The following is a 12,065-nucleotide window of genomic DNA, read 5'->3' on the forward strand; positions in this document are numbered from 1 at the left end:
GTGCACACGGATACACCCATACACCCAAGTCTCTGCTAGTGAATAACTAAGTTTCATTAAAAAATTATTCTGAGATACCATCTACAGTGGCTATCAAAGGCACAAGAGAAAAAGGACAGAGGTGAAGAACCCTTAAGGGGACACTGTTGCTCAATAGCTCTGCTCCCACTAGGCCATCATCTTGCGACAGGCTCCACGAGCTCCTGGCAACCTTAGGTTTCCTCTGCATCCTAGGTTTTGCAGCTGTCGGTGGGATGGAAGGCCTGAAGGACCAGTACTTCTCAGCCCTGGCTAGTAACCGGAGTGAGAACAGCAGCTGTGGGCTGCCCAGAGAAGACGCCTTCCACATCTTCAGAGACCCGGTGACCTCTGACCTCCCCTGGCCTGGGATTCTGTTTGGAATGTCTGTCCCGTCTCTCTGGTACTGGTGCACAGATCAGGTACGGGAGCTGGCTGACCCCCCGCCCCCCATGCTTCTTTGCTGGGCTGACTGGCTTCAATGGTGTGGCTTGGCTGTGTATGTTCCTCTGTCCCCCATCTCATCTATCCCCTCCACTTTCTTCTGCTCTGCCTGCCGTTTTGCTTTTTACAAATGCTAATGGAAATTCAGGAGCCACTGATTTTTGAAAAAGGGGGAACTTAATATACCCTACTTGTCTGGAAAGAGCCAGTCATAAGCTCAATCATACGGAAGATGATAAATTTCAAGATTTGCAATGAGCATCTTCTGTTCAACAAATATACCCCAGGCATGCCTCTGGGCACTTGAGGAATCTGGAATGATTGAGCTATCCTATTATTGCCTGGGGAAGACAGAGAGTTGACAAATAAGCATTTTCTGTGGGACATTAAAGGGTGAGGCAAAAAAAGTCTGAGTGAGGGGAATGCAATTTAAAATAGGTTGCAAGAAAGAGTGTGGCTGAGGAGGGACCTGAACAAAGTTGGTCTCTAACACACACACACATACACGCACATACACACGAAATTAAAAACAGAAAGAACCACCCAACTGCTACAATTTCTATCATTTTTAGAATCTGAAAGTCACAGACTGATGATGCCCAGTCATGACCAGGTTTTTTTTTTGAGTTCCCAATGGACGAATCCCTTGGATTTATGTTTCCCGCCAGCACTTACTTATTGTTATCTGGGAGCTGCATGGATCAACACCAGAGCCTTGCATACGCTAGGCAGGTGGTCTGTTTCTGAGTTGCAGCTCAAGGCCTGGCTCTCCTTAAGTATCAGACTTTGTGGGGGATATGGGGAAAATGGGTGGGGGAAACTCAGATGCTATTGATGACCAGACATCAAAATATGGGGTTAAACCCTTACATTTGTCCACTTCTCTCTCTTTTTTAAAAATTGTTTTCATTGAGCTCTATATTTTTATCTGCTCCTCTCCCTTCTTCCCGCTTCTTCTACCCTCTCCCACAGTCCCCATGCTCCCAATTTACCCAGGAGATCTTGTCTTTTTCTATTCCTCATGTTGATTATGTCCATGTACATCTCTCTTAGGGTCCTCTTTGTTCTCTGGGATTGTGATTTGTAGGTTGGTTTTCTTTGTTTTATGTCTAAAACCCACTTATGAGTGATTATATATGATTAATTGTCTTTCTGGGTCTGGATTACCTAACTCAATCAATATGATGTTTTCTAGATCCATCCATTTGCCCGCAAATTTCAAGATGTCATTTTTTCTGCTGTGTAGTACTCCATTGTGTAAATTTAGCACATTTTCCTTATCCATTCTTCAGTTTAGGGGCATTTAGGTTGTTTTCAGGTTCTGGCTATGACAAATAATGCTGCTATGAACATAGATGAGCACATGTCCTTGTGGTATGATTGAGCATCCTTTAGGTATATACCCAAAATTGATATTGTTGGGTCTTGAGGAAATTTGTTTCCTAATTTTCTGAGAAATCACCACACTGACATCCAAAGGGGCTGTACCAGTTTGCACATCCACCAGCAATGTAGAAGTGTTCCCTTTTCCTCACAACCTCTCCAACCTAAGTTCTCATCAGTGTTTTTGATCTTGGCCATTCTTATAGGTGTAAGACAGAATCTCAGAGTTGTTTTGATTTGCATTTCTTTGATGGCTAAGGATGTTGAGCATTTCCTTAAGTGTCTTTCATCCATTTTAGATCCCTCTATTGAGAATTCTCTGTTTAGGTTTGTACCCCATTTTTTATTAGATTATTTGTTCTTTCGATGACCAATTTCTTGAGTTCTTTATATATTTTGGAGATCAGTCTTCTGTCCAATGTGGGGCTAGTAAAGATCTTTTCCCATTCTGTAGGCTGTCGTTTTGCCTTGTTGACCACATCCTTTGCTTTACAGCAGCGAGAAATGCTTTCCTATAAATAAGATAGGCAGACTCAGATCTCAGTTCCACCAGTGAACTACACAGGGCCAGTGAACACACCGTCCTCAACTTCCAACCACCTCCACTCTGCTCCAGGTGATCGTTCAGCGGAGTCTGGCTGCCAAGAACCTGTCTCATGCCAAAGGTGGCTCCCTGGTGGCTGCGTACCTGAAAGTGCTTCCCCTTTTCCTGATGGTGTTCCCCGGTATGGTCAGCAGGGTCCTCTTTCCAGGTGAGGAGGCTGTTGGGGGCAGCGGTCATCGTCTGTATGCAAGTCTCAGGCTCTAGGCAATGTTCTAAATGCGACACTCATTGTCACACAAGAACAGGTCAAAAGGCTTGGCCTGGTGACGGGATGGAGGTCTCCCCATCTGTCTACTGACTTCACACTGCTGTCCAGCACTGACTCAGCACACGCGACCCACTGGTATTCCAAGACGAGGGAGCAGATGCTTACACGGAGCCTGACACTGTATTCTTCCAACCCACAAAGTAGTCTAAGGTTATGTGGTTTCACATGCGTGCTTATTCCCATAGAACAAGTCACGTGCCCATGCTTTAGGGTTGAAACTCAGTGTTCTGGTAACTTTGGTCTGATGGAACCCCTCCTGTGATAGTAAATATCAGGGGACATAAATAATCCTGCAAGGACACACACACACAAACACACACACACACTTTAATTTTTGAGACAGGATCTTACGTGGCCTTGGCTGGTCTTGATCTGCCTCTCAAATGCTGGGATTACAGGTGTGCGCCACCATGTTTGGCTAGCTATTTTTCTTTACATGCAAACAAGAGGTTTCTACATGTGCACAAACAATACTTAGGCGGGTAATGTGACCTGGAGTCTCTGGTGTCAGGAGATGGTGATCTACACAGAAAAAAATCTGTTTCTCTTTTAAACAGTGAGCATTCTTCCATAAGCACCAAGGCTGTTACTAACTCAAAGGAGACCATAATTCAGAAAACATCGTCCCATCCCTTATCCCTGCAGGTTATACCAGTGGTTCTCAACCTGTGTCTCATAACAGATTATGTGACATTATGACTTAAAATATTAGCAAAGTTACAGTTAGGAAGTAGACATGAAATAATTTTATGGTTGGGGGCCACCACAACATGAGGAACTGTATTAAAGGGTCACAGCATTAGGAAGGTTGAGAGCCACTGAATTATAGATGCAAAGAAAGAATAGAATGACCGAGTGGTGGTGCACACCCTTAATCCCAGTAGAGGCAGAAGCAGGCAGGTCTCTGTGGGTTAGATGCCAGCCTGGTCTACGGAGTGAGTTCCAGGACAGCCAGAACTATGCAGAGAAACCCTGTCTCGAAAAGCCAAAATAAAATAGTAGGTTGCATGACCATTCATTAACCAGCCCAGTTAGGTCTAAGTCATTTAGAATCTTGACAAATGAAGGGGGAGCTGGGGGTAGGACACCAACCACGGTGTTGAATTCCGAAAGCTTGCCTCTCCAGCCCTGATGGGGATCGCAGGTCATGCCTCCATGCAGAGGGCACACAGCATGGTAAAAACCATGAGGGGGCAAAGCCCGAGATCTTGGCTTCTTGGTGATTTGATGGAAAGCACATGGCTGCTGAGTTAAACCTGACAGATTAAAGCAACCGCATTGACTGCGGACCTGCTAAGGGTCCTGCGGATAGACAGCACTGATGGTGGGCTTCATTCTGGAGTGCCTATGCTTGAACCTCACTCAGCTCTGCCGCTCAGGAGCGATGTGGCCTTGGATACATCATTTAACCTCTGTTTCCTTTGTTTCTTCATCTGTAAGATGGGTGGGAGTGAAATCTATGTCAAGTGAACTTATTTTTTTTTAAGATTTATTTATGTATTATGTATACAACATTCTGCCTCGATGTATGCCCGCACGCCAGAAGAGGGCGCCAGATCTCATTACAGATGGTTGTGAGCCACCATGTGGTTGCTAGGAATTGAACTCAGGACCTCTGGAAGAGCAGCCAGTGCTCTTAACCTCTGAGCCACCTGTTATGTGTACGTAGTTGGTTAACTAACAGGTAGCAATGCTATTGAAGAGTGTGTTAATTATCACAGGGCCTCTGGAGTCAATTAAAACTTAGTTGAACCAATCAATTTCACCAAGGTGAACAATCTCTGTGTGTGTGTGCGTGTGCGTGTGTGTGTGTGCGTGTGCGTGTGTGTGTGCGTGTGCGTGCGTGTGTGTGTGTGTGTGCGTGTGTGTGTGTGTGTGCGTGTGTGTGTGCGTGTGTGTGTGTGTGCAGATGCATATGCACAGCAACGGTTGACCTTACTTTGTGAAATGGCCTTACTGACCTTGGTGCTCACTGATTCAGCTGGACTAGGGGGCCCTGAGTCCCAGGGATCAGCCTGTCTCCACCTCCTTGGCACTTGGATTACAGACCTGCACTGTGCTCAGCTTTTTTGGGTGCTGGGCACCCAGCTCCGTCCTCATGCTGTGGAGTAAGCACTTTACCGACAGGCCACTTCCCCGATCCTGGACAGACTACAGGAAGAACACTGTGTTCTTCACTGGGCGCGATTTGTAGACTTTGCTCCAGTCACGTGCCCCATACTTGAAGGGTAGGAAAACCCTTTGTAGGAAAAACCCTTGGGAATTAATGATCAGCTAACTGTCTGAGAGGCCCCTGCTCCTTCCCAGTCTGTGGAGAAGGGGAGTCTCCCCAGAACAGAACGGAGCTACACAGGTTTGAACTTCAGCAATGGGAGGCTTCTGTGCCCCAGCAGTGAGAATGTTGAGTGTTTCCTTATCTGCTGGTTTCCTCAAAAGCTCTTGATTTTTCTGAGGGGTGGGTGGGGCGTGTATATATGTGGCATATGGTGTATATGGTTTTACATGTGTGCAGGCACACATACATATGTGTGCATGTACATGTGTTGGCCAAAAGTTGATATGATGTGTCTTCCTCAACTACGGTCTTATTTTTAGTATAAGACAGGGTCTCCCAGAGAACCTGGAGCTCACTGATTTGTCTAGGACAACTGGCCAGCAAGCTGCAGCAATCACCCCGTCTGCTTCCCTAGCCCTTACTCCTATCCTGGCATTACCAGTGTGTGCCACTGCCCCAAGCTTTTCTTATAGGTGCTAGGAGCTCAACTCAGGTTCCCATGCTTGTTCAGCAAACATTTTACTCACTGAGCCATCTCCCCAGCTCAATCTTAACCCCTTCTGAGGGACACATCCCAATGACCTAAGGGCCTCCTACGAAGCTCCACCTCTTAAAGGGCCCACCATCTCTCAATATTGCCACACTAAGTACCAAAACTCCCAACACAGGAATCCAAACCACGCCCTAGCCACAAAGAGGTGCACTGTGGAGACCAACTGGAGAACCAGGGTGGATAGAAATCAGAGCAGCGCTAGGGAGGGAAAAGAGAGGGGACTGGAGAGGTGGCTGCTAATGTGCTTCCAGAGGACCTGAGTTCAGTTCCCAGCACCCAGGCTGGGACCCTTGCTGGCCTCTGTGGACACTGACATTCATGAGCACAAGCCTATATACAGACGCAAGCATGGACATATAATTCAAAAATAAGATTTTTTTTTTAAAGAGAGAAGAGATACTCAGAGTTTGAAGCTCACAGTGAGTTTGAATCTAAACTGAGCAGCTGCACCTGAACTCTCTGAGCAGCTGAGGGAGGCAGGGAAGGAGGGGTGGGAAAGTATTGACAGGGCTGGGGTGCAGCTCAGTAGCAGTAGGGTGGACGCCCGCTCTGCACAAAGCCCTGAGGTTTAGATCCAACACCAAGAAGAAAAAAGTTGAGTGTTTCTCAAAAAGTATCATGGAGGAACTTCACCATAGTTTTAATGTGCATGATGTCAGCCAATTGTTACGCTCTTTTTTTTCCCCATTGACTTATTTTTAATTTTAGTATGTGTGTGTGTGTGTGTGTGTGTGTGTGTGTGTGCGCGCGCACGCACATATGTATGCCAGCGTGCCCTGTCACCTGTGTGAAGTCAGAGGACAACTTACAGGAGTCACTTCTCTCCTATAGAGTAGCACATTAGGATCGAACTAAGGTTGCTGGGCTTGCTAGCCCTTCCTTTACTTCTGAACTGTGTGTAGGTCGGGGGAGGGGGTGTGGAGTGGAGGTACGTGTGCATGTGTGTGCGTGCCTCATGGAATCCATGCAGAGGTCAGAGAGTCATGTGGGCTTTGATTCTCTCCTTCGGCCACACGGTCCCTGGGGATCGAACGGGTTGTCAGCCTTGCCAGCCCTGTCGTTCTGACTGTGTGAAACTGTGTCTTAGCAGTATAGTTTCAGAGAACAGCCATGCTAATGTTATGAGATGGTTACGTCATCATCCCCTCCCCCCACTGCTCTACAGACCAGCAGCGGGGGCCCAGAGAGCTGAAGGGGCTTGGAGTTGGGCTCTTTTCTATTTCCCTCAGCTCTAAGCTCATAGACCCTTCTTCTGGTGCCGGTCTGCTTCTGGCACACGGTAGCCAGGCTCAGGGCCTGTCTGCCTCACTCTGGCCTTACATTTCCTCCATAGATCAAGTGGCCTGTGCTCACCCTGACATCTGCCAGCAGGTCTGTAGCAATCCCTCTGGCTGCTCAGACATCGCATATCCCAAACTTGTGCTGGAACTTTTGCCCACAGGTAATGTCCCCTCACCCCTATACTTAGTCCCCTGAACCACCTAGAAAGGAGGATATTGTTTGGGTGCTGATCTGAGGTAGGGACAAGATGTAAGAGCTATGGGAACCCCAAAGACTAGATTTTTGGGAGGCCCACAAAGTCTTGTCTGACTACCCCACCAAAGGGTCTACTTCAGAGCTGAGCCATCAGGATCAGCTGGCTTTAGGCCTGGGATGGCAGGGTCACAAGAGAAGGCAGAAGCGATCAGCAGAAAGCCCAAGGCCTATAGACCTCCCTTCTGCCTCCCAGGACTTCGTGGGCTCATGATGGCTGTGATGGTGGCGGCTCTCATGTCCTCCCTCACCTCCATATTTAACAGTTCCAGCACCATCTTCACCATGGACCTGTGGACCCACATCCGGCCACGGGCATCTGAAAGGGAGCTCATGATTGTGGGCAGGTAAGGCCATATAGAGTAGGGACTCGGAAGTGAAAAGCCCAGATACCTAGCAAGGAGGGAACTGAGCTCACAGACAGGCAAAGCCAATGTGCCTGAGCTTGCTCAGCCTCTGCCGTTTACTCTGCACGAGTTAGTCGCTCATTCAGGAGACGCTCTGTGAACACCTGCTGTGTTCCAGTACTTAAAACACTACCTAAAAATGTTCCAGCATTTAAAAACAGTCCTCCAGTACCGGAGCACAACACCAAAAGATGTGCACCTGTAGGCATGAAGCTAGAGGTGGGGAAGAAGTCAAGCAGATGATTAAAGCCCTAATGAGTGTTCCGACTGGGAATCAGGAGACCAAACTTTCAGACGGGAAGCACCAATCTGGGTTAGGATCTAGGGGATGGTAGGGAGTAGCTGGGTAAGACTGGGGGGTGGTGATTTCTATTCCAAGACTCCCACAAAGTCCTGACGTCTAGTAGGAGAGCAGAAGTGAGCGTCATGAAAATGTAATGGAAAATAGACACATGTAGAGAGATGTCTCAGCCATGCGTCAGGGAGAGAGGACTTAGACATGACCCTGAATGTTAACCCACTAAAGAAAAGCCAGAGCCGGGCGGTGGTGGCGCACGCCTTTAATCCCAGCACTCGGGAGGCAGAGGCAGGTGGATCTCTGTGAGTTCGAGGCCAGCCTGGTCTACAGGACAGGAACCAAAAGCTGTGGAGAAACCCTGTCTCGAAAAATAAATAAGCCAGATGCACTGTACTTGATCACTTGAAAAGCACCAATAAAGAGATATAAAGATAAGTCACAGACTGGAGAGAATATTCGCAAGTCACATTATAGGCTTAATGTGTAATCTAGAAAATATGAAGAATTCTTGGAACATAGTATGGCCAACCATGAAAACAGCTGAATAAACATCACCAATGAAGATGCAGAAATGACTATGAGCCAGGGACAAGATTCTCAGCATCATTTATTACACGAGATAACACTACATCCCACTAGAATGCCAGTAACAGCCAGGCATAGTGGTGCATGCCTATCACCCCAGCTCTTGGAAAGCTGATGCAGGAAGACCTTGAGTGTGAGACCAGCCTGGACCACATAGCAAGTTCTAGCTGTCCTCACATTTTTTTTTTGAGACAGAGTTTCTCTGTAGCTTTGGGACCTGTCCTGAAACTAGCTCTTGTAGACCAGGCTGGCATTGAACTCAGAGATCCAGAAATCTGCCTGCCTCTGCCTTCTGAGTTCTGGGATTAAAGGTGTGCGCCACTATAGAACTCTTATACACTGCAGGTGGGATTATGAATGGTTCTATTTAAAAAAAATCCTACAGCTTCTTAAAACATAAAGCATAAACTTATTCCATGGTTCAACAGTTTCCATTCCTAGAAATGAGAATGTATGTTCCAAAGACTTATACCCAGATGTGTATAGAAGTAGATTACAGTATCCAGATGTTTATAGAAGTAGTTTACTGTATCTAGATGTTCATAGAAGTAGTTTACTGCACCCAAATGTTTATAGGAGTAGTTTGTTGTATCCATATGTTTATAGTAGTTTACTGTATCCAGATGCTTATAGAAGTAGTTTACTGTATCCAGATGTTTATAGAAGTAGTTTGTTGTATCCATATGTTTATAGAAGTAGTTTAGTGTATCCAGATGTTTATAGAAGTAGTTTGCTGTACCCATATGTTTATAGAAGTAGTTTACTATATCCATATGTTTATAGAAGTAGTTTGCTGTATCCAGATGTTTATAGAAGTAGTTTAGTGTATCCAGATGTTTATAGAAGTAGTTTGTTGTATCCATATGTTTATAGAAGTAGTTTGCTGTATCCAGATGTTTATAGAAGTAGTTTGCTGTACCCATATGTTTATAGAAGTAGTTTGCTGTACCCATATGTTTATAGAAGTAGTTTACTGTATCCAGATGTTTATAGAAGTAGTTTGTTGTATCCATATGTTTATAGAAGTAGTTTAGTGTATCCAGATGTTTATAGAAGTAGTTTGCTGTACCCATATGTTTATAGAAGTAGTTTAGTGTATCCATATGTTTATAGAAGTAGTTTGCTGTATCCAGATGTTTATAGAAGTAGTTTGCTGTATCCATATGTTTATAGAAGTAGTGTAGTGTATCCAGATGTTTATAGAAGTAGTTTGCTGTATCCATATGTTTATAGAAGTAGTTTGCTGTATCCAGATGTTTATAGAAGTAGTTTAGTGTATCCAGATGTTTATAGAAGTAGTTTGCTGTATCCAGATGTTTATAGAAGTAGTTTGCTGTTGCAAAGAAGGGGCAGGAATTCTGTCATAACTGCTGAAAGACAATACATGGGAAGAAGTGGTGTTCATGATACACTTTTCAGAAGCATTGGTCAGGTGAGATGGCACGACTGGTAAGGATGCTTACAATCAAGCTTGATGACCTGCATTTGATACTCAGGTACCACATGGGGGAAGGAGAGAACCAATTCCCATAAGTTCTCTGACCTCCACGTGAGGGTCATCCACCCTGAATGCCCCTATAAAGTAAGAATTTCTTTTTCAGACAGGGTTTCTCGTGTACAGCTCTGGCTGTGCTAGAACTCACTTTGTAGACCAGGCTGGCTTCAAACTCAAAGAGATCTCCCTGCCTCTGCCTCCTGAGTGCTGGGATTAAAGGTGTGTGCCACCACTGCCTGGCCCAAAATAAGAATTTTAAAGATTTATTTACTGTGTACGACTGTTTTGCCTGCATATATGTCTGTGCACCATGTGTGTGCCTGGTGCCCTTGGAGGCCAGAAGAGGGCACCAGATCCCCTATAACTGGAGTTACAGACAGTTGTGAGCTGCCATGTGGGTACTGGAACTTGAACCCCGGTCTTCTGGAAAAGCAGTCAGTGCTTTTAACTGCCAAGCCATCTTCCCAGCTCCAATAATTTTTTAAAAGCTCAATGAAATATCCCAGTGAGTTAGAACACACACGAATTCCCAGCCCTTGAGAGGATGAGACATGAGGATCATATATTTAAGGTCAGCCTGAGCTACACAGGAAGTCCCTATCTCAGAAAGGGAGTATGGAATATGGGTATGTGTTACCCCTGATATGGACCTCAAAGACCAATATGCAGCCGAGTGAGCAGCTGAAGGCCACATTCCGTATGGCAGAGAGCATTTGTAGGGAGCTCCAGGAGAGGCGAGCGTGGAGGGAACAAGCACATTCATGACTACTCAGGGGTAGCAGAAACAAAGAATCAATGGGGAGCATTTGGCATGAGGGGTGTGCTCAATGTTGAGAGTCATTTGGGTTGCATAACTGCAAATTCAGTGAAGGGCACGGTATCATACGCTTAGGAGGGATGGAGCTTGTGTAACTATGGCTCAGTGGGGCTGCATGATCAAGGGGGGAAAGCAGGTGTTCAGAGGGGACAGACGCGTCGCTCTCTCTCCTTGCAGGGTGTTTGTGTTTGTGCTGGTGGTGGTCTCCATCCTCTGGATCCCCGTGGTGCAGGCCAGCCAGGGAGGCCAACTTTTCATCTATATCCAAGCCATCAGCTCTTACCTGCAGCCGCCGGTGGCTGTGGTCTTCATTATGGGATGTTTCTGGAAGCGTACCAATGAAAAGGTAAATCTGGGATCTGGAGAGATGGCTCAGCAGTTGAGAGCAGTGGCTGTTCTTCCAGGGAACCTGGGTTCTAGTCTCAGCACCCATATGGCAGCTCACAACTGTCTGTAACTCTAGTTCCGGGGGATCTGATACCTTCACACTGATGCATATAAAATAAAGTCAAATAATTTTGTTTAAAAAAGATAAATCTGGATTGGCAACATAATACCCAGGTACTGCCCGTGAGCACTGGGAGAAATGGTAGGGAATGGTCTGGCGGGGGGCTTGCCTGTGTGGGCTAGACTTGGGTGTCACCAGGGAGAATGAGTTCTGTATGGGAGACAAAGGAAGGGGCCGTCAGGCCTTAAAAAGATATGATGGGAGTTCTCAGACGTGTCTTCATGTGTTTGCTTTTTTGAGTCAGGGCCTTCCTATGTAGCACATGTCTATTTCTGTGTTAAAACATCCTGACAAGAAGCGATGTAGAGGAGAAAGAGTCTCCATGAGCCTGCAGTTCCAGGTCACAGTCCGTGGTATGGTCAAGGTAGCAGGAATTGAAGCAGGCAGTCACATTATAGCCTCATATCACATCCAGTCCAGAGTTGGGAGTGTCTGAGTTTTCCACTGGTGTGAAGAGACACCATGCCACAGCAACTCTTTTTTTTTTTTCGAGACAGGGTTTCTCTATAGCTTTGAAGCCTGTCCTGGAACTAGCTCTTGTAGACCAGGCTGGCTTCGAACTCACAGAGATCTGCCTGCCTCTGCCTCCCGAGTGCTCGGATTAAAGGCGTGCGCCACCACCGCCCAGCTCAACACAGCAACTCTTATCAAGGAAAACATTTTATTGGGGCTGGCTTACAGTTCAGAGGTTTAGTTCATTGTCATCATGGCAGGAAGTATGGCCGCACACAGGCAGACATGGCACTGGAGAGGTAGTTGGGAGTTCTACATCCGTATCTGCAGGCAGCAGGAAGACACTAGGCCTGGCTTGAGCTTGAGCACCTGCGACCTCAAACCCCGCCCCCAGTGACACACCTCCTCTAACAAGGCCACACCT

At 46.4% G+C, this 12,065-nt stretch overlaps 1 protein-coding gene across 2 annotated transcripts in view; it reads left to right on the forward strand.

Moving 5' to 3' along the window:
* The window catches only part of Slc5a11 (solute carrier family 5 member 11), a 54,782-nt gene that overhangs the window by 38,467 nt on the left and 4,250 nt on the right, over positions 1-12,065 (forward strand). For both annotated transcript variants that reach the window (XM_075974849.1, XM_075974850.1), the window contains exons 9-13: positions 235-440; positions 2,462-2,597; positions 6,879-6,986; positions 7,275-7,425; positions 10,858-11,026. In XM_075974849.1, coding sequence (XP_075830964.1) covers positions 235-440; positions 2,462-2,597; positions 6,879-6,986; positions 7,275-7,425; positions 10,858-11,026 — 770 coding nt within the window. The remainder of the gene's footprint in view (positions 1-234; positions 441-2,461; positions 2,598-6,878; positions 6,987-7,274; positions 7,426-10,857; positions 11,027-12,065) is intronic.

Source organism: Microtus pennsylvanicus, chromosome 5, assembly GCF_037038515.1.
Source record: "Microtus pennsylvanicus isolate mMicPen1 chromosome 5, mMicPen1.hap1, whole genome shotgun sequence".
Classification (NCBI taxonomy): Eukaryota; Metazoa; Chordata; class Mammalia; order Rodentia; family Cricetidae; genus Microtus; species Microtus pennsylvanicus.